Source organism: Mastigoproctus giganteus, chromosome 2, assembly GCF_048544385.1.
Source record: "Mastigoproctus giganteus isolate SK-2022 chromosome 2, ASM4854438v1, whole genome shotgun sequence".
Lineage (NCBI taxonomy): Eukaryota > Metazoa > Arthropoda > Arachnida > Uropygi > Thelyphonidae > Mastigoproctus > Mastigoproctus giganteus.
This window is the reverse complement of record NC_143576.1, coordinates 98,127,216-98,149,411: the sequence shown is the minus strand read 5'-3', so window position 1 is coordinate 98,149,411 and position 22,196 is coordinate 98,127,216. Positions and strand designations below refer to the sequence as shown.

The 22,196-nt window shown below is 33.0% G+C and overlaps 1 protein-coding gene across 1 annotated transcript in view; it reads right to left on the bottom strand.

The window, feature by feature from the left end:
- The window catches only part of LOC150089449 (transmembrane protein 184B-like), a 139,352-nt gene that overhangs the window by 28,544 nt on the left and 88,612 nt on the right, over positions 1 to 22,196 (bottom strand). The window contains exons 4-7 of the mRNA XM_090389495.1: positions 21,938 to 22,028; positions 15,550 to 15,625; positions 8,558 to 8,649; positions 7,510 to 7,679 (exon numbers count right to left, since the gene is read on the bottom strand). Of these exons, the coding sequence (XP_090245621.1) occupies positions 7,510 to 7,679; positions 8,558 to 8,649; positions 15,550 to 15,625; positions 21,938 to 22,028 (429 nt within the window). The remainder of the gene's footprint in view (positions 1 to 7,509; positions 7,680 to 8,557; positions 8,650 to 15,549; positions 15,626 to 21,937; positions 22,029 to 22,196) is intronic.

Sequence of the window (22,196 nt, the reverse complement as noted above, 5' to 3'; positions counted from 1 at the left end):
AATAAATAACAATAGTCTTCTCTATTAGTGAAGCGTTATTTATTCGAAGTAGTGCAATATCATGGCAACTCGTTGTGAAGGCAGAGCACAATATGAGAAAAAGCAAATGATGCCTACAACAACAACTACTTTGTAGTTTTTTAAGAGTTATCTATGGTGTATCTAAACACCGATATTATATAGATACCAAACTCTTAAAGTATTATGCCTTGTGCATTTATTTATTTAAAATATTCACATCTACACCTCTTGGCATCTCTCATATTGTGTGATTATCTTCACAACTGGGTCGTCATGTCTGCAATACCAGGGTACCTGCCCACCCACTGATGATCGGCCAATAGCCGTGAAACAGTGCTGTCTGGGTGGTGGTACTCAACCGAGAATAAATAACAATAGTCTTCTCTATTAGTGAAGCGTTATTTATTCGAAGTAGTGCAATATCATGGCAACTCGTTGTGAAGGCAGAGCACAATATGAGAAAAAGCAAATGATGCCTACAACAACAACTACTTTGTAGTTTTTTAAGAGTTATCTATGGTGTATCTAAACACCGATATTATATAGCCATATGGTGCAAGGAAGCCTGAAGTTTATGCTGCAGCGGGCAAAAAAAAAAAAAAAAAAAAAAAAAAATTCTCAATTACCCTGAGAGAGAGAGAAGTAGACGGAAATCACCAAGAAAGAGAAGAATGATTATATCCAGCTCAGGACCCTGGGTGTGCCAAGCCCATACTCACCAGATGTGAGCCTCTGGGGGTAATTCAGATTGGGCCACTTAACATAGATGGGTTGACTATTGATGATCATGCTCAGGTAGCTGATAAACTGAATGAGTATTTTGCATCAACATTCACACATGAGGAGTTATTCAATGAAGGGAGTGCCAGAGGTTTATCAAACTCTAACAGGAAGCTAAGTGATTTTGTAATAACTGAGAGCAAAGTGGAGGAGAAATTGTTGAAGTTGAACACAAAGAAAGGCACCTAGGGTGGACGGGATCTTTCCAGTTATATTAAACGAGGCAGCAAAGGAAGTAAGCAAACCCTTAGCCATAATTATGAGGGCTTCCTTGGACTCAGGGGTAGTCCCCATGGACTGGGGGGTGTGCAAATGTATCACCTATTCACAAAGGGGGTTCAAAAGGTGACAGGTAAAAAAAAAGACCTGTTAGTTTAACTTGTGTTCCGCAGAAAATAATGGATCACTGGTTAAACAAGCATTGCAGGATCATCTAGACAATTCTGCAATAATAGTTAAGACATAGCATGGGTTTGTTAAAGGGAGGTCTTGCCTGACCAATTTGATTGGATACTATGATGTGGTCACAAAGGAACTGAATGCCAAAAAAAATTTGATATCATATACTTGGATTTCAGGAAAGCTTTTGATACTGTTTCACATGGAAGACTGCTGTACAAATTGGAGAGGTATGGCATTAAGAGTAAGTTGCTACAATAGATAAAGGGATGGTTGAGTGGGAGATGACAGAGAGTGGTAATCAATGGACACTGCTATTCCTAGTCAAATGTTATTAGTGGAGTTTCCCGGAGTTCGGTGTTGGGCCCATTGTTGTTTTGTAATATTTATCAATGATATTGACGAAGATATATCAAGTTTAATGTCCAGATTTGCAGATGATACAAAGGTTGGCAGGGTTATTAATGACAGTAAAGACAGTATGCTACTCCAACTGGATCCAGATAAGTTGGGCAAATTGGCTGAAAGTGGCAACTGAGTTTAACGTTGACAAATGCAAAGTACTGCATATGGGTAGCAATAACCAAAGAGAAACATACAACTGTGTGGTACTACACTCAGGGAAGTGGAAATTAAAAAGATTGGATATATAGGGATTTTGCTAGCAGAGATAGGGAGGTGATTATCCCATTATACAAGGCAATGGTCAGGCCATACCTAGAGTACTGTTTACAGGTCTGGAGGCCTCATTTTAGGAAGGATGTAGAGTTGCTAGAATGAGTACAAAGAAGGGTAACAAGGTTGATGAGGGGAACAAAGGGGTGCTCTTACCAAGAAAGCTTAAGTTCTGCAAATTGCATTGCCTGGAGAGTAGGCACCTGCAAGGTTTTTTTTTTTTTTTTTTGGTTTTTTTTTTTTTTAGGAGCATTAGCAACTAAGGCCATATTGCTCCGGGATATGCGGTGGTCATTCCCTGACCTTTCCGCATCCTTCATATTTGGTGGCGACGGGCTCGAACCCCGGTCTAATCAAGAAGCGTGTGCTATGCACTGCTGCTCCTTCCCACCTGGCTACGGAGGCGCCCACCTGCAAGGTGATCTGATCGAGGTGTATAAAGGCTTGAATGGGTTGAGCAAGCTGAATGTGCTGATGGGGTTCTTCCTCTTGCTCAGATTAAGAACCTGAAGGGGCACAGATTCAAACTGAGGAAAGACAGTTGTAGAATAGATGTGCGGAAATTTGCATTTAGCCAGCGGGTAGTTGATGGGTGGAACAGACTTCCATCTTTTGTTGTGGAAGTTGATAGCCTAAATAAATTTAAGGCTGAGCTGCACAGGCATTTGGAATGAATGAAGGGATGAAATGGGAGGGGTTTTTTTTTTTTTTTTTTTGGCTGATGCTGCATAAGTTTGCTTTCTTGCATTGTATGTCTCTACTAATGCTAATATAACTAAGTGCTCATTTTTGTTAGAAAATTTCACAAAATGCTTGGACAATGCTTGCAGAACACCAGCTGAAAAACACTATTCTATGCAAATTACTCAAAGAGAAAGAATGTGTGAGGAAATGAATTTTTTTTTTTGATAACACAAAATGTGTTTTTGACATAACTTTACATTTATAAAACTTGAAACTTTATAAACCACCAAAATGTAAATCATGAAAACATTAATTTCACTCTTGCACCGGATTTACATTATAAAAATTAGTTTTAAATCTTTTCACGATACACTGCCTTTTTCATTGGTCCTCTGCAGACCATTTATGTTTCCAGTGTTTTGAGTGCAGTCGTGCTAATTTTTCAACGTAGTGCAGTTATTGTCACAAATTAATAAATTAGTTTTATCTCACGGATAACTCTTTTCCTGCAGATGAAGCACTTCAACTAACTATACAATTGCTGTCTAGAACAGGAGTCAGTAAATGGTAAATCATGATTAACTGATCAATCACAATGCATATTTCATTTGATTGCAATCAGAAGAAATAAAAATATAATATTTTCTGGAGAACACCAATGCCAGCAACTTCATTAATCACTTTCCTGATTTTATTTTTAAGTTTACTTCAAACTTTTAAAAAATCATAATTCTTCAACCAGCATTTTTCATTTCAAATAAAGATACGCTTAAATGTGTAGTAGGTCAATTTCAAGTCCTTGTTTATTTTTAAAGTAGCTCACATGTAGGAAAAGGGTTGCTGGCTACTGGTCCAGAATAAGTTAAAAAGGCTTTGAAAAGGATGTAAAATTCATAAGCTAACACATATTAGTTGTACTTAAGATTCCAATTAAGGAAAAATTTGCTTTAGCAATGCCTACAACTCAGATATGCAGAAAATAAACAGCAAGATGAACTAATATTTAACAAAAGGACTACAGGATCCAATGTGGCTTGAAGTAGAAAACTTTAGATATAAGAAGGAACTTAACTGTGTTGTTTATTTTTCAAAGTACTGCTCATTTATGACATACAGAATAAAATTACTTATAAAGATCAATTTTAGCACTCAAGGAACAGGTTACATGTCATTGCTTCAGTCTAAACAATGAATGGGAACAAAATTACTACCAATTTCAAGTGAGTTGCTAAAATTCAAGCTACTCATTAAGATAACTTAGCCCAAAGCCAAACAGGACTTTTCAACAGCTGAGTCATTCAAACTAAATTTGAGTACAAATTGGACAAGACTTCAAATAATTATCACTGCTTTGGGAATGTCTTTCATATGTGCATTCAGATGGCCAATAATATAGCAAATACAGATTTCACATGTTTTACAGAATTCTGGTATAATATCATTTCTAAGATCCCAGAGATTAATCCTGGGACAACAGAATGCAACATTGCATGATAAATTTAATTAATAGTAGTGCAAATGTCAACTTACATATTCTATTCTATTCCTTAAAATTTGCATGAATGGAAATGTTATTTCAAAGTTCACTTATGTTAATATAAGTACAGATGTTCCAGGAAATACTTCCAGATGAGTTATTAGAGTAGCACTGAAAACAGGTTCCACATAAAAAATTAATGTATTACAGAAATCGAAAAACTCAGTCAACAGATTCCTCCATAGCAATGACTAGTTTATGTTAAAGCAGTCTACTCTGCAGAGAATGGAAGTGAATATATACTCTTGAAAGGACATCATCCAAAAAATTTTACAGCTTAATGTGGAAGAGAGGGTGCACATAATGACAACTCACTACAGCAGTCGTTATTGTCAGTCTTCCATAAAAAAAAAAAAAAAAAAAAAGACTATATTATAATTTACTTCCTAAAAAACAAGCAGTGATTGACAATAAGTTTTCCTTACTAAACACCCTCTTATCTGGAGTGACTGGGACCAGCAGTGTTGGTCAGTTAATCAAAAAAAGTTCGTTAAAGTGGGAAACCAAAAGAAGAAAAATATACCTACATATATTAAGAATTTGATTTTCACTTAAAACATATATGTGAACAGTCATTCACATAAAATCAGTAATCTTCTGTTTAGATGAGATGTCACATTTTGCAGCATAATCCCTTCACCTTTTTTTTTTTAAAACCTCGCATTGTTGACCGTTGAATCACATTGAAATTCAATATAATGAAAAGATAAATCTGGGGTGTCTTTGGTTGTCCACGAGAAATTTTTGGCTGTGGATTTGATTTAGATCCATCCATTTCTATCAAGTTGTGTATGATTTCTGCATCATCCATAACTTCATTTTCCCAAATCAACACCGATTTGTTGGAAAACACTGTTAAATTTCTTTTTGTATGTCTTCTTGCTATAAATCTTAAGATCCTTCAATTTTCCTGAAATCGATTAATAAACTACATTCTCCATTATCTTTTTTGTAGTTTAAGGCTTTCACTAGCAGTGTGAACCTTGAACCAAAATTTTCTTAAAGATTTAGTAAATCTTAATTATGGAATTTCGTTCCACTCTCTAGTACTCATCTTTCATGTTAATAACAATAATTCTATAAGATCTATATTCATTTCTTCTATTTTTTCCAAAATTTAACTCAAAAAACTTTTGCCTATTTCATTTCTTAACATTCTAGAACCCTCTTGATCCATAGGCTAGATTTGATGGTAAAAACATAGCTTTATGTTCCCTTTCTAAGTTCTTCAGAATTAGGATCTGAATGTGTGTTATCCAGAAAGAGAACAGCCTTTTCGTGTAAGTTTATTTTCTTCAAGCGTTTCTGTAGAAGGTACAAATTCATGAAAAAAAAAAAAATTCTTTAAATAATGCAGAGTCCATCCATGCTGATTTTTGTGAGCACTGGTAAAGATGAATAATTTATATTTTTAAAAGCTCTAAGATTAGTTGATTTACCAACAATATAAAGCAGCAATTTGTGAGTTCCAGCTGCTCATCTGCAGGTAGCTACCATGACACAGGCACAGCTTTTTTCTGTCACTGTTGTAGTTAACATCTTATAATTTAGACATTTTTTCATATTGTAAAGTTATTCTCCAATCAATTTTTCTCTGTTGATTAATGATCTTAAACCTTCTGTAAACTTCTGAGCAGCAGGCTGATCAGCCTGCTTATGAGATTATCTGCTGATCAGCAGATAATCTCTCTCCATAATACGTAACACATGAATAACATAACATATTTTCTAACATCCATCTGTCACTTACTGTAAAACTTTCTGCATCACCAATCATTGACATAAGACCCACACCTTTCCTTTGATGCTGCTTTTATGAGTCCACTGATTGCAGTCCATGTCTCTCTATCTTGCACAAACGACAGCCATTAGCACATTGTCTACTATCTCTAATTTTGAGTTCTTTGAAGTGGAGCAAGAACTTAACTAGCCTTGTGAAAATTATTGCAAAATGCTTCTACATTTTTTTCCAATCTTTTACAGTTTTCTTGTCCACACCTTTCAACAGCAATTTTTTTTAGAGACTCACTTTTATTGAGTCATTCTGGACCATCCAATTTAGATATCATGGAAACATCAATTTCTCTTTCCTTTCTCAGCTATATTTCATTAATTTTTGTAATATTTAATTAAACTGCATAAAGTAAATACAATAACAAATAATTTTACTAGCACAAACATAGTTTGGAACAAACACACAACTGGCTTCTCAGTACACATACAGCTCAATAGGTGGATGGTGTGCTACTACCGGCAAGCATACTGGACTAGTGTCCGAGATAGCATATATCTTGGACATAAGACAGTATGTTTTAAAAAGTGTGATTGTTGGATAAGCAAAGGTTGGTTACGAGGGCTTCTTAACGAGCCTCTACTTAATGAGGTGATAAACAATATGAATGTCATGGTTCCTATGGTTTTATAGAGTTATAAGCATTATGCTCTTACCTCCCTCTGCAAGAATGCAGATATTACAATACAGGATTGTATTGTAATAAAGGAGACATAGTTTTAAATTAAATGGAATATTTTAGTACATTTTCTCAGACACACTGAATTATGCTGAGACACTAGTTTTACTTTTTTCACAACCTCGTTAACAGATATAATAAAAAGCTAATGCTCAGAGAATTATATTTCTATGGCATTATTAAAATAATTAAAGGCTAGAATATATAACATCCTACTCTGTCTGGTCAGATTAAATTCCACAGAGAGGGTAACCTAATATGCTGATTTTCTCATACAAGAACTTAACCTTATCTTCCTTGACATCTCATACATATCAGATTATTAAACCCTATTGGGATATGGTGAATTATGCAATTAAAAAGTTCTTGTTTAATAATCTTAAAAATAGGTGTTTGTCTAGTGCTGATTTGTATTCAGGTTTAGCTTGTCTGTGAACATGAACTGTCAAAAAAGTCCTGTCTAGCTCTGAACTAAGCTATTTTAATGAGTAACTTGGCACTTTTATCATCTTGCTTGGAACTGGTGGTGCAATTCTATATTCTGAGGTTTGTAGCAATTGGTTTACCATTTGTTGTTTCAACTGAGGGAGTAGGATGTAATTTGTTTCTAGTGTGTTAAAATTCATGACTGTAAATAATTTTATTGAATGCATCATACATAAGTAGTAACTTAAAAAAAAAAAATAATAATAATAATAATAAATTATAAAGGTAACTGCTTCATAAATTTAAACTCAACTGTGATTAAAGCAAAACAAGAAGCTTCAGATTCTTTTTTCTACTTAAGCCAGAATGCTTACCATAAAATTTTAATGAAGATCTACATCTGAAACTGGTAAATTTTAGCATTACTACTAAAAATTAAAATAGAAAAAAAAAAAAAAAAAAAACTAAAAAAATATACAGATTTAAAGCTATATTTTAATTTTAAAAATCATTTACCTTGCCAAAATGAAAGGAAGATAACAGATTTAATAGTGCAGAATTTCCAAACTGGTTCATACGGGCAAAGTAATTCTTTGGTGGCAAAATAAAAAAGCACCAACCCATAAAGAGCAAGGGTCACACTGATGTTGTAGATGATGGTGATGTAAAGATACCCACTGTCAGGCCTGAAATATAATCAATTTATGTTCTAAAAATATGAAAACCATATTTATGGTTTTCATATTTTTATAACATATAATTTGAAAGTCATATTTCTATATGATTTTCAGATTATACAATATTAAGCACAATTTTATATCATGGGTTATTTTATAACCTAGGAAACAAAAATACGAACAACAAATTGTAAAAACTAATTGGCATTCAAAAAGTGAGTTGTTTTAATAAGAGCTATGACTATGTTGCTTTTCATTAATACACTGCTTCAAAACAAAATATTAACAGAAATAATGCAGTATTAAGCATTCATTCATATTCAATTAAAAACAAGAGAATTGAAATGCTTCAAGCTTATTCTAAACAAAGCATTTTTAATTTAAAAACATTTCATCCAAATTTACAAACATAACAAGAAAAGGATCAAGTCGTTTCTAATATAAATGTAAGCATTTTGTCTTTTACTTGACCTGCCTATAAAAATGGATATAAACCCTTTAAATTAAAATGAATTAGGCTTGGGGAGAACTGAAAATTACAACCACTACCTAGCATCTATCATCTTACAATTTATATCATTACTGGCTCATCAGGTACTATGTGCATGAGGATGTACATTCACACTATGTGTGTGAGAGAGAGAGAGAGAGAGAGAGAGAGAGAGAGAGAGAGAGAGAGAGAGAGATTATTCATTTTCCTCTTCCTATACATAAAAATTGGGTATAGACCCTAAAATTTTAAACTGAGTACTTAAAGAAATAAGTTACATTTTAAATAAAATGATATTTATACCCTAGTAATATAACAATCAAAGCTATACATTAATCTCATTACAAAATTCACTTCATATAATTTTTTTCCTGAGATAGAATTTAATATTAGCTACCTCCAATCACCATCAGAATATTTATGAAGGGGCTGCAGTATCAAGATAACAACAGACATCAATGGCTTTACTGCACAGAACTGAAGAGTTGCCTAATAGTAAAAAATACAAGTGGATGAGAGAAAATAATAAAAATATAAAAAAAAAAATTTTAATTAAAACTGCTCAGAAAAAAAAAGTATACCTCATTAAACAGTGAAATGAGTTTGCAAAGAGTAAATTATAAATACAAGTGAAGAATTCCATTACCATTTGATTCTATTAAATTTTTAAGGATACGGAGGTCAATGCACTTTTACATTTGCCTGGCCGCTATATGCCACTTTACTAGATGACATATATGCACTCCTGTGAACACACAACACACTGCAGAGTTGCAAAAATAGATACTCTTTAAGACTAAAACAAAATAACTTAACACTTGCTGATACCTATCATCTAAGGCTGCTGCTGATGATGATAACGATGACGGTAATAATATTAATAACATAATATTTTATTATTATTTTTTAATGGTAATCCCAAACAAATAAGTTATTAGAACCTAGAGTATTCTAGTAACATGTATGGGTAGAGAATTGAGAAGACAGAAAATTATTGTTGATGCTGGACTTAAATTCCCATAGATTAATTTTCAGAAATTACATGATGGAAAGTTGTTCCAAATAACAACAATAGAAGAGCCAAATGAGAAAGAGAAAAATTAGTTCAGTGAGTTTGGAGTTCAACTGTGAATGAATGCCGACTAGTTGATGCACATATTCAGACTGGTTTGGAAGAACGAGGTGTATTACAGATGCAAATTGTCAAGAACATTGCCCACAGAAATATCTGTTGAGAAGGCATGCAGCTAACTGAATGTCTGTGTGATGGAAAGCAGTCAACTTGTAAGAGAGGAATTAATTAACCTAACCACTCTTTTGGATAGAGCCTAGGAGTAAGAGATACTCTGGTGGGGAGGGGATTTAAAACAAGATGAGGGAACAGTATTCTATGGCAAAGTAGATTTGTGATTTGTACAGTGTTAGTGGTTTTTAGAAGAAAAGTAACACAAAGAGCAAAAGAGAAAGCCTAATTTTATTAATGCACAGGAAGCAATTTTTGTGAGTGATGAGTATCACATCATTCCAAAATAAGTTAGTATCTCAGGTATCAACAGTAAAGATGTTTATTGTCTAGAAATCTGAGTGTTGTTAAAGATGAGTATGGAAGCAGAAGATTCATGGGTCAAAATGTTGTTGCATATGCAATTCTACTCAGACACAAAAGAAAGATTATTAAGCAGAGTCAAATTGTGACCCATGAAATTTTTCAACCACCTAAATGTAAAATTTTAATTTTATAAGAAAGAAAATAAATAATTCATTCTCTATTACAGAGAATTCACTATTACAGAAAAAAGCTGTTTCCCCACCCAAGTGGTATCCTTTGAGTTATGTGAAACAAGGTTGTTGAACAAGGTTAAACTTTTATCACAGATTTCCCTTTTACCTAAAAAAAAAAAAAATATATATATATATATATATAAAATAAAATTATATTGCAACCTGAATCACACTCTCCTCTCTTCCCACATATCACTTCTTTAGCCTTACAACAAATGAACTTCAAGGTACACTAATTACAGAGAACATCAACCATCACCAGTAACAAATTATAGCAAAGTGCATGCTATTTATCAATTCTTGTAAATTTTGTGTTAAGCAATTCAGAGTTCTTGCTATTCAAAATATGATTTCATAGCCTAGAAAAGAGAGAAATTAACTGTTATTTAAAAAATTTACTCTAACTGAAAATATCATGACTGACAAATACAGTAAGTAGCTGGTTCCCCTCATACAGATAAATGTTTGCTTTTTTGAGTGTGTCACATGGGAAATTACTGTTTCATTATTATACATTTTTATTATATCTCTAGTTAAAGCACAAGAGGATACTGCAAATCTACGATAATTTGTTTCAGATAAGTCCTATTGTTCATAAAAATTCGCACTAACTAAATATATCACAGAAAGGAATATATTAGCTGTTTTCTCTCTTAGAGGTATATTCAAAACCATGGTATACAGAAGCACACTAAAACAAGGTTGCACTGTATTTGAAAACATAAACACAACTCTCAGGAAGAATTAAAACTTGATAGCTAAGAGAGAGAAATTACCTGAAACATGACTAATTTTTTAAATTCTGAAGTTAAAATTAAAATGATTCGAATGCAATGAAGTGTTTCTACCCACAGGTTCTTAAACTTTTTTTTTTATCTGCGACCCCTTTTCATAAGACAAAATTATTAGTTACTCCCAGACACAGTTTAAGAACTGCCTGTGTATAATAATTTCAATAGTTCTATAATAAATATTTAATTTAATCATGTTTATCAATGTTTGCTGCAACTCCCAGAATCTTTTTTTTTGCGACTCCTCCGAGGGTCATTAAGAACCAGTTTCTACCTATAATTTATAAAATTTATTTTTCAAATTTCAAACAAAATTTTTACTGATAGAGATATTAATTCTCTAAGCAGCTAATTAAGCAATGTTTTTTTATTTTTTTATTCATAACTTGGAATATATCATGTAATTGAAATATAATATGCACAACATTATAACATCTGTAGTAAACAACTTTTAACTGTCTTAGGACGGTCTAAAATTTATGTAAAGCTACAATGTGATATATATATATTTTTTAAACAAATTAGAAATGGATATGTGCTTTTCTTATACCAGTAGTGAAGAAAAGTAAATTTTTCCTATTAAAACAAGACAAAAACTGCAATTTTCAGCTAACAGATACTTCTGGATAAAAAAACGTTCATTTTCATTTCCTTTTTTCACGTACACAATCCTCTAAAATTGTTTCATCAAGTCTGATTTAGATTAAACAATGATCGTGGAGAAAAGGTTTCCAATTCATTCAATCATCACTAAAAATACAATTTGTTCTTAACACTGATTTTTTTTCTTTTTTTTAAGTTCCTGGCCAAATATTCCCCAAATACTTGTAACACAGTCACATTTTTCAGTCTATAAGATTTTTTTTTTTTTATGTTCAAAGTTTCCTGCATAATGATTTACCTGTGCAAAAAATTTAAGCAGCTTTAATTTATAACATACCTACTCTCATTACTATTCAAATTCCTCACTAAACATATCTAAAAACTCAGCTCTTCAAACTGCCAGGGGAAAAGTGCTAAAAGCCAACATCAAAGAAGGCAAACAAACTCTAAGAAAAGGAAAAACAACACAAAGCAGACACTGGTTGTTCTGTGTTAAACTGTATAGGTGATCATGTTTTCATAATGTATGATTATGCAGAAAGTGATTTCTTTAAAAGAAAAATTCGAAATCAAATGTTTTATATTATTACTACTTAGCCACATGGTGCAAGGAAGCCTCAGGCTTATGCTGCACCAGCCAAAAAAAAATTCCTGAGTTACCCTGAGAGAGAGAGAGAGAGAGAGAGAGAGAGAGAGAGAGAGAGAGAGAGAGAGAGAGAGAGAGAGAGAGAGAGAGAAAGTAGAAGGGAATCACCAAGAAAGAGAAGAATAAATAAGCTCCGGACCCTGGTGCCAAGCCCATACTCACCAGATGTGAGTCCCTGGGGTGAATACAACAATAATAACCAAACAGTCTAGCACTGCACTGTCCATATTTAGTGAGAGAATGGGAACTTCCACTTCTCATAAAAAAGCTATTAAAAGCATCATGCTTTTAAACATTCAAAACCTTACCCATGGAAAGCTCCAAGCAATAAGCATGCACGGAAAAACTGCAAGATTTCTGAAGGATACAAGATCTTGGTTGCAAAAACAGGAGAAAAGAACAGAAAAATTATGTTTCTGTATCATCATATAACTTATCTTAAAACTTCAGTCACCTTGAGTAATTTTTAAGCTGAATTTCTTCTGTGAACACCACAATGACCTTGCAACCAACAGATATCAAGGTGTGATTAAATCCTAAAGCTCATTCCTAGTAGTGTAGTGGCTAATGAAAGATTTCTTTAGAGGCTGAAGCCAAAATAAACTGCCTGTGTCAAGCATCATTTCTGACCCCTTTAGAAAGGCAGAATATGGATTTTTCTTGCTGCAAAAAGGTAGTGGTAATGATAATGACCTGGAAAGATCTCCAATACATATTAAACTCTTCTTGCAGTTCTGAGAATTTCTTTTAGTCAAAAACATTTTACATTGTAGGTTTCAAAGCCAAGGTGAAATCTGTTAAAGAAGGTAGTTTGGCTTTCCCAATGAGAAGGAAGATGCATATACACCACACAATTTTCATGTCTGAAAGCCAAAGAACATTTGGAAATAGCAACATGATTTGTGGAAGGTAATATAGATATTTTTGAACACATAAAAAGAACTATTTTTAGCTAAAAAGAAATACTTCTTGTTATTGCTCATATGAAAGAAACTTCATTTAATTCCTATTTTTAAAATAGAAGTTTTACTACTCTACTCTCTAATTTGCTTCTTTCATCTTTTTTTTAAAATTAATTCTCCTTTCAAAAGTGAATAAACAAGTGTATACATGAAAATATTAAGTGCTAAATGATGTTTAACTGAATAAACTTCTTAAGATCAAGGAATACAGTACAGTATAGCTACTATAATGATGAGATAAACAGGTTTCAAGTATTTTATCTAAAGTGCTTGTTGGTACAGTGGTGCCTCCATTTATGTGATCTCGATTTACGAGGTTTCAGACTAATGAGATTTTACTCTTGGTTGCAATTAATTTTCTGAGATCCTTTGCCTCAGACTTATCAGATTTATAACGAGGCTACCAATTGACAAAGTTTAAATGCAGATTATCGCACAGGTGCTAAGCCACTTCAGTTATCTGTCTCCAACATAGCGTGTTGTTCAGATAGGCTTTATGGATTCTCTTATATTTTTTAAGTTTCAATAAATTTAGTTTTTTTTAAAAATAATTTTTATAAATATGGGGCAGTGAAGAAAAGTGATCAGTACAATGATAAAAGAAAGTTAAAGACATCCTGAAAAGTGTTAAATTTAAAAAGAAAATTAAAAATTATTCAAAGCAGTGAAAATGGCAAGCATACAACTGATATCACTAAATGTTTAAGTTTAGCATGGAATAGTTCATACTGTGTTATTAAATAGAGAAAAAAAAAAAAAATAAAAATAAGAGTTGGACAAAGTTAAATATATCAAAATAATTCATAAACATGCTGATAGTGTAAATAAAATAGAGTCAGAATTATCTTCGTGGATTTGAAGAAAGCAAAACGAGAGAGAGGCTACTTCAGTCAAGAGTTAATTAGTGAGAAAGCTGGAGCCATTTTCTCTAGACTTAAAAAAACAGCAACCAGCAATTAATGTGTAATTTAATACTAGCAGAGGTTAGTTTCACAGATATAAAAGTAGGACAGGTATTAAACTGCAGAACTGTCACTGTGAAGCTTTTTAGCTGATAAATGGAAAGCTGATAGGTCTGTGGCAGGGTTTGGTGATTTGATTGAGGAAAACATGTACTCATCTCACCAAGTATTTAACCTTCATGAAACTGGTTTGTTCTGTAAAAAAAAATGCCCAAAAGAACCGACATTATGGAAGATGAAAAAAAAATTACCAGTTAATAAAGCCTCAAAAGACAGATGTACTTTGATGCTTGGCTCAAATGCTTGTGGAGATATTAAAATGAAACCACATTATTATTCTGAAAACCACAGAGCATTAAAGAACTTCAGTATGGCACAACTCTGTGTAATTTTAAGAGAAGTCAAAATGCATGGGTAACCAGTTATATATTGTTTTAATCAGAGGAAGTTCCCAAGTATGAGTCAAGATTAACAACAGAAATATTAAGTCTTTACAGTAACAGGGCAGTTAAAAACAATGCTTGGAGAAATAGATTTACTCCAGGACAGGGTTTTCAAGTTAACTAATTTTGTAGATGCTGCGGTGGAACCTTACAGTATTATTGTACATAAGCTTGTAAAACCCAAGCTGGGATCCCTATTTCAAGAAGATCACTACTTTAGCCTCAGAGGAGCAACTGCCTCAGTCTTCACCATAAAAATGATCTTATTTATTATTTTAAACGTAAATAAATATTATTACTTTTCACTGCAAAACCACATTTTTTTTTTTTTTTTTTTTTAATTTCAGCTTCCATGACCCTCAGTGGGTACTAAGGATCCCCAATTACTCAACTTAAGACAGTTTGGAGATAATAGATATTTATATGGAACCAACTGATCTCTTGTTTGTTTGATTTTTTTTAAGAGCATTAGCAACTAAGGCTATATTGCTCTGGGAATATGCGGTGGTCATTCCCTGACTTTTTCCGCATCCTCCATATTTGGTGGTGACAGGCTCAAACCCCAGTCTAATCAAGAAGAGAGTGCTACGCACTGCTGCTCCTTCCCACCTGGCTATGGAGGCGCCTACTGATCTCTTAAGTTGAGACATCACTGTATTAGTTAGTAACAGTACTAAAATGGCAAAATAATGCAAGGAAGCAGAACTTATAGCATCTGAAGTCATAAATGAATAAATAAAAATAAAATCTTCCTAATTTTCTATTTTGGCTACCTCTTCCAAACATTTAACTACTCCATCTTTAAATCTGTATAAGCTCTGATTCTACAAGACTAAGTGATAACACACTCTGTATAGAAAACAGCACAATTAAAATAATATTTCTTTCACTGATTGTTATTTATATTTTAAGAAAAACAAATTTATTGATTCATTAATTATCTTTAAATAAAAAACAGTTGCAATTAACTATATGAATATAACTTATATAAAATTTTTTATAATCAAATATGCATATACAGTAATTCTATTTTCATGTAATGGATAATTTTTTAATACTGGCTAGGACTATCTGGGCTAAGCCCACTAGGTAAACAACATAACTGTTATGCAGTAACACTGCTCCCTAGATGATAATCAAATCTTAGAGAGATTGGAATTAGCATATGTGATTTAGCATTTAACCATACAAATTACCCACCTGTTTACAGAAACGGAGAAAACCAATAGTATAGGTTTTGCCTTCTAAACAACATGTTCCATACCACCAACTAGATCTGAAATGATATTGAAAATATACATGGATTAATCCAATTACAGATAACAAAAATATAACACAATTACATTAAGAGTCAATTAAACCAAAAAGAAATAAAAGTTCAGTTTTGTGGCAAAAAAAAAAAAAAAAAAGGAAAATCAAAATATTGGTTATATCCATGAAAATTTACTGAAAGTTGGAGTACAGCAACTTTTTGTTTAACAATGTTGAAATTAAAACCAAATGAATTTGAACAAGCCAAATCCACAAAAGATTTGGTTAAATTACTTAGCTTAAGTCGGTGGCTTTCAAACAGGGTGCCGCAACAATATTTCAGGGGTGCCACATAATTTTGGTTTAAGTTACTTAAACTCATTTTTTTTTAAAATTTATATATTTATTTCATTATAAAACGGTATATCCTTATTACTGTCTTTCCATAAATCACAATTACAGTATTTACATATGTCAACTGATCATTCTATTTACAATTCCAAAATAAAAAAAAATACAAAAAAACCTCACATTATAAAAGAATTTTATTTTAGTCAGCAAGTTATAAATCATATAAACAACCTTACATGGGTGGTAGAGGCTGACAGCTTGGGGAAATTCAAATGTCAGCTGGATAGTTACCTACGGGAGAAGGGAAATGCATAGGTTGTCTATTTCCTTTTCTTTTATTAATTATTTATTTTTTAAAATTTTCTTATTATTTTATTTTCTTTATTATTATTTTTTTGGCTGGTGCATGCAGCATAAGCCATAGGCTTCCTTGCACCATGTGGCCATTGATAATACTAATGGATGTGTGAAACAGGAAGGGTTTTTTTTTTTTTTTTGGCTGATGCTATATAAGCTTGCTTTCTTGCATCATATGCCACTACTAATGCTAGTACTAAAAATAAAAAGACAAAAGAATGAAAGAATGTGATGCAAAAATTTTATGAGAGCTAGGAGCTGAAATTTGTAGTGATACAAGTAAATAGAAATGCCGAGTGCCTTCTGTGAAAAAAAGGTTTCAGTGATAATAAGGCAGATAGTTTGAAGAAGCACTTTTGCAATATGCAGCAGAGTGAATTCAACAATAAATTTCCAGTTGACGATCATAGTCGTGTCAGTAAAACTGCTCTTCTGAAATAGCCATTTGATGATCAGGACAGCCTGAAGAAGTTTCTTTTGTTGAATGATATTTTGATGTTAGTAGCTATAAAGTTGTTCAGAAGAAGAAGAAATCATTTTCCCATGCTGAGATGGTAAAGGAAATTGTGATCACAGTGATGGAATCTCTATTGGAGAATTATGATTGAAATGTGAAGAATGATACTCTGCAAAAAAGCACAGAACAGAAAGCACAGAAAAAAGCTAAGACACAGGACAACTGTTCATAGCATGCTGGAATTATCGGAAAACACAGAATAGCAACTAACTGAACAAATGAAAGACCCGTTTGTGTTATTCTCTGGTGCTGGGTTAGTCAACTGATCTTACTGACACAGTGCAGTTAATCTTATAGGTTTGGTTTGTGCTCCCTGATCTCAAAGCTTGTGAAGAAATCCTTGAACTCTGTGGACTGTGAGAATGACGTGTGGAACTGATATAATCAAACAGTTTTTCGAACCTTCAAAAAAATGTGACTTGCATCCCAAAAAACTGGCTTCTGTTTCAATGGATGGTGCACCTGTGATGAGTGGAGGTAAATCAGGATCTGCTTTCTTTTGAAACAGCATTTGAATGAGAATGGCATGAAAACCATGCTGCCCGCCTTCCGCTGCATTCTACATCAGAAGAATTGTGTGTTTATATGCTCGGAACTGACCTGGTAAAAATTAAATGGATATAGTTGTAAAAATAATGAATTACATCTGAAGTGGAAGCTCCCTCATCCATCAACAGTTTGTTGAGGCTTTCAAAGAATGTGATGACTGCAATTTTGAAGATCTTATTGACTTTGTGAATGTGAAACAGCTGAGAAGAAGAAAAGTACTGGAATGATTTACCTCTGCTTCCTCAAATTTGAGATTTTCTCGTGGAGAGAAGGATTTTTCAAAAAAAAAAAAAAATTTTGATCTGATATTTGATCAAAAATGGATTTCTAGAAAAAAAAAATAGGAATGAAAAATCTGTGTCCGAAATTTTAATCATGCTTTCCTGATTTTTTTTAACAACTTCAAATTAGCATTTTGTTCTTGCGTGCTCCATTTCACTTTGATATTGCAAATTTAAGCAAAGAAATTGACACCCTTCATTGGATAAATGTGGGTTTGAAGATGATATGCTTGCCCTTCACAGTCTGGAGCACTTAAAAGTTTGGCAGAATTCTTCAGTAATAGAGATGTGGGAATCTATTCTGACACTGACAAGGATCACACAACTTTGAAATTGGGCATTTCAAAATTACTGTCTATATTTGGATCGGTGTGCGAATCAACGTTCTTAACAATGTGATTCATTAAGTCAAATACATATCTAGAACTGTTGATGTCAACTCAGAGGAAAGCCAAGAGGTGCATTTAGTTCAGATATCCAGCCAATATTTATGCAACTTGTCAAACAAAAGAATTGTCAAATTTTGCATTAAATTTTTTGATTTTCAATTTGAACAACTTGTTTCATCCTTTTCACCTGAGGCAGTTGTAACTCAGTAGTCAAAATGCATGTTTTGAATAAACCTGTTTTCAAATAGTGTGTTATTTTTTAAATTTTTGATTAAGCAATTTATGTAATTTATTTTTGCATGGTGTGGCAAATTTCACTCCTCATTTGCCACATTTGTGGCTATATTGAAAAATAAGTTACCCACCTAGGATCTAGGAGTATGCCAGGTTGACAAATGCCTTCTTTATGTCTAGGCAGATATTAACATGTTGACTGCCAAAATACGAGTTAACTCGTTTTTTTTTTTTTGGTAGTTGTTGGCGCATAGGCTTCTGTGGCCATAATTTGGGTTGCCAGGCAGGCACTTTACCCACCCGGCTAGCCAGGTCGGCGAGAGTTAACTCGTATTTGGCAATCTGGCCCAGAATGCCACATACAAGTTAATGCTGACTGGTATAACTTGCCTTTCAGGCACAGATATGAGTATATTCGTAGCAAATATGTGCAATTGATGGATAGTAGGCTTGTGGGATAAGAATGAAAACCACAATGTCCGAAAACAGAAAATTTATTCACAAATACATAAAGAAAAGTATTACTAAAACTCACAAAAATAATAATGTTTATTTGTGATATTTCTTGAAACATTCTTCTACACAAAGAGCTGGCTTCTCTTAGCACACTGGACAATAATAGTGTGTTTTGTGGCATTTTTTTTTTATTTCTTGTACATACTCGACACGGCTTAGTCGGACGTGCTTTTTTTTTTTCAATTGGTGGTATAGCCTCTAAATAATGAATTTCATGTTCAGACCTAATCTTCTTTGGAACGTTTAGAATTTTTTCTCCAATCAAAGATTCAATGAATGTTTCTCTGAATTTCAGACATTTTATGGTGGAACCTGTAACTTGACAGAAATGGATGTATGCGTTATGTATATATATTTCTATAATATGCAATGCAATTTTTTTCTGCCATCTGATGGATTTTCTTAGTGCTGAATAATACGAGAGCATTTGATCCGATCAATCTATACCAGACATTCCACTATTGTAATCTTAAATTATGTTTGGTTTTATTGAAAATTTTCCATTCCGGTTGCATACCTCAAACATTTCAACAATGTGTATGTTAGAAATAGTGAGAACTTCTCTTTTATCCCTCCACTTATATACTACAACAGGGTCATTTCGTTGCCATGCAACTTCCCTTTCTTCAATTTTCACATCACCAAATCGTTTGGATTTTCTTTTCCGTTAGCGCGTAATGTTCCACATACATAAGTTTTTCAAGCAGACAACAACTTCGTTACAGCAATGGAATTATAAAAATTGTCCATACACAATACCTTGTACATGGACTACCCTTGTCTGAGTAGTCCTTAAGCAAGTATAGCACAACTTCAGCAGTATGACCTATGTTTTGTTCAGTTTCTTCTGATTTACCGGAGTAAATTTTTAGTTTCATAACAAGGTCATTGGACTCACACAGTTTGTAAAGTGTGATTCCGTATTTGTGCTTTTTATTTTTTATGTACTGGCGGAAATTCAGTCTCCCATGCCACAACATCATTGACTCATCAATGCAGATGTTTTTATTTGGTACATAATTATTGCGCATAACATTATTGAAATGATTCAAAATCGGTTTTACTTTGTATAGCCTGTCAGCAGATTGTAATGAATTATCTGCAAAGTGAAAATATCGCAATATCAACTGGAATCTATTTAGACTCATAAATGATCGCCAAAACATAACACTGTAGAATGCACTTGTACTCCAGTAATGCTCTATTGAAGGAAAAGAACAAGGATCCATTTATAACAAAAGTTCAAGAAACACTTTCATTTCTGAGATATTTAGTATCCTTCCATCTTGACGACCTGGCAGATTTTAATGGTTGTCCACATTTTTCAATTTCTTGCAAAGCATATAAATTAGTTTGTTCGACTAATAATGTAAGAAACTCTTCCGAAAAATATAGGTCTACCAATTTTTGTACACTAAATTCTGCTGTGTCCATTTTCAAACCAAAGTTCTCTTCAAAAATAAATTGTGGAGGATCTTGTGTTATTTCATTCCACAAATTATTGTCATTATTTGATGTACTTGCCTGCGGAGAATTAGGATTATGTTCAGGCTGGGAGCTGGCTTCATCTTCGCTATCTTCACTTGAATCATCAAAAAGTTCATAACTGTCACTGTCGGAAACAGAACTGTACAGATCGTCAAAAAGCTCTTCAAATTCCGAGTCACTCATATTAGCATAGAGCTCGAGCTCTTCTTCGGTCAGTGGTCTCTTCTTATCCATGATTTAGGTTATTTTTTTATTTTATTTTTTTTTTTTTGTTAAAAAAAAAAAAAAAATACGTAACAAAGTACATGACAGTTTGTATCACTACAGCGGATTTATGCACAGCACTGACTCATATACAGCGAATTCTGAAAGTTACAACACATCTGAGTTAATTGAGTTAACTCATAGTTGGCTGCCACGAAGAATTTTCTATTACACATGGCAACTACGAGATAATTCACGAAGCATTTTTTTTACATCACCAAAACGCTTGGTTTTGGTGATGAATATATATTATAATTTGGGTTTTGAATAATTAGCGTGCCTAACTCAAACTGGCATTGGAAACCCATTTACCCAAATAAGCCTTGGCAGTCAATGAGTTAATGTGTTTGGTCGGTAGAAAATCATTTTGGATATTTACCTCTGCTTTAACAATGAGGCCCATTGATAACTTATTTTTCAGAAGCCAAACTGATTATGCTCAGTAAGTGCTAAGTTTTTCCAAGATCCACGTCATTCAGTTATTGATCGTTTTTTTCCAGACTTTTTCTAATGAAGTATGCTTGTAAAGGCTATTGGACAATAATGATAGATCTGTACGACCTTTTCCTGATTTGGCGAAGAAAATTATTATGGAATAATCCAAGAGTTTGAATAATTTTCCACATAAATTCTATTATTTAAGAGTAGTTAATTACACAGCGATTTTTCAGTAAGTTGCTTGGTCATTTGATAGTGGACTCCACTGGGACCAGCAACACTTCTTCGAATTAGCCAGAACTACTTTCAGTTCCTCTACACTGAAAGAGGGAACAAAAGCAGTGACCAAGAAGTTATCAGATACGTGAAGTTAAAGTTGAAAAAAAAAAAAAAAAAAAAAAAAAATGTGGATTTCCTTTCCCTGTCTTGACTTACTACTTGTAAGGTCAAGAGCTACTCAGAAAAAAGCAAAAAGTGCCAAATATCAAACTAAATAAATGGTAATATATACTGAGTGGAAAGCACTATAGATTGCTGTGTATCACTCAGTCACTCAAAAATCATTGGCACCCAAAACAGAAGTTCCCTCCAACATAGTCTTCATGGTATTCAGACTCCAGCAATTGATTTAACAGCCACTAGGTTCTAGGTTCATGAAATATTGTTAAGATTTGGTAACAAGTATTCTGCAAATTCAACAGTTTGCTGACAAAAAAAGTACAATCAATACTTTCTATGCTGTTTTTCTTCAAGTGTTTTATGTGCAACTCTCTCTCTCTCTCTCTCTCTCTCTCTCTCTCTCTTTCCCCCCCTCCATATCAATAAAATTTTGTATAATTAATTAAATTAATAAACAAATCTGTTATTTACAATTCAAAATATTTGTTAAAATGAATAAAATATTTCAAAATTTTTCGATTCAATAGACAAAATTCTAAATTATTATTACTCACTTAATGGGATTTCCTCTGATTTCTGACATGATATTTCCTTCACCTCCCAAATATTCATAGCACAGACTTAAAAAGTTATAAATTACAAAAGCTGAAAAAAAAAATTATACAACTGATTAGAGACATTCTGGAGTATTCAGAGACAATACTTCTGAAATAATCTGTTATAAAAAGGCTAAACTCCCCCTGCTCACATTTCTCACAGAAAACAGAAGCATCAAATGTGACTGACAGCTACTGCAGGTTGCTTAGAAAAGGA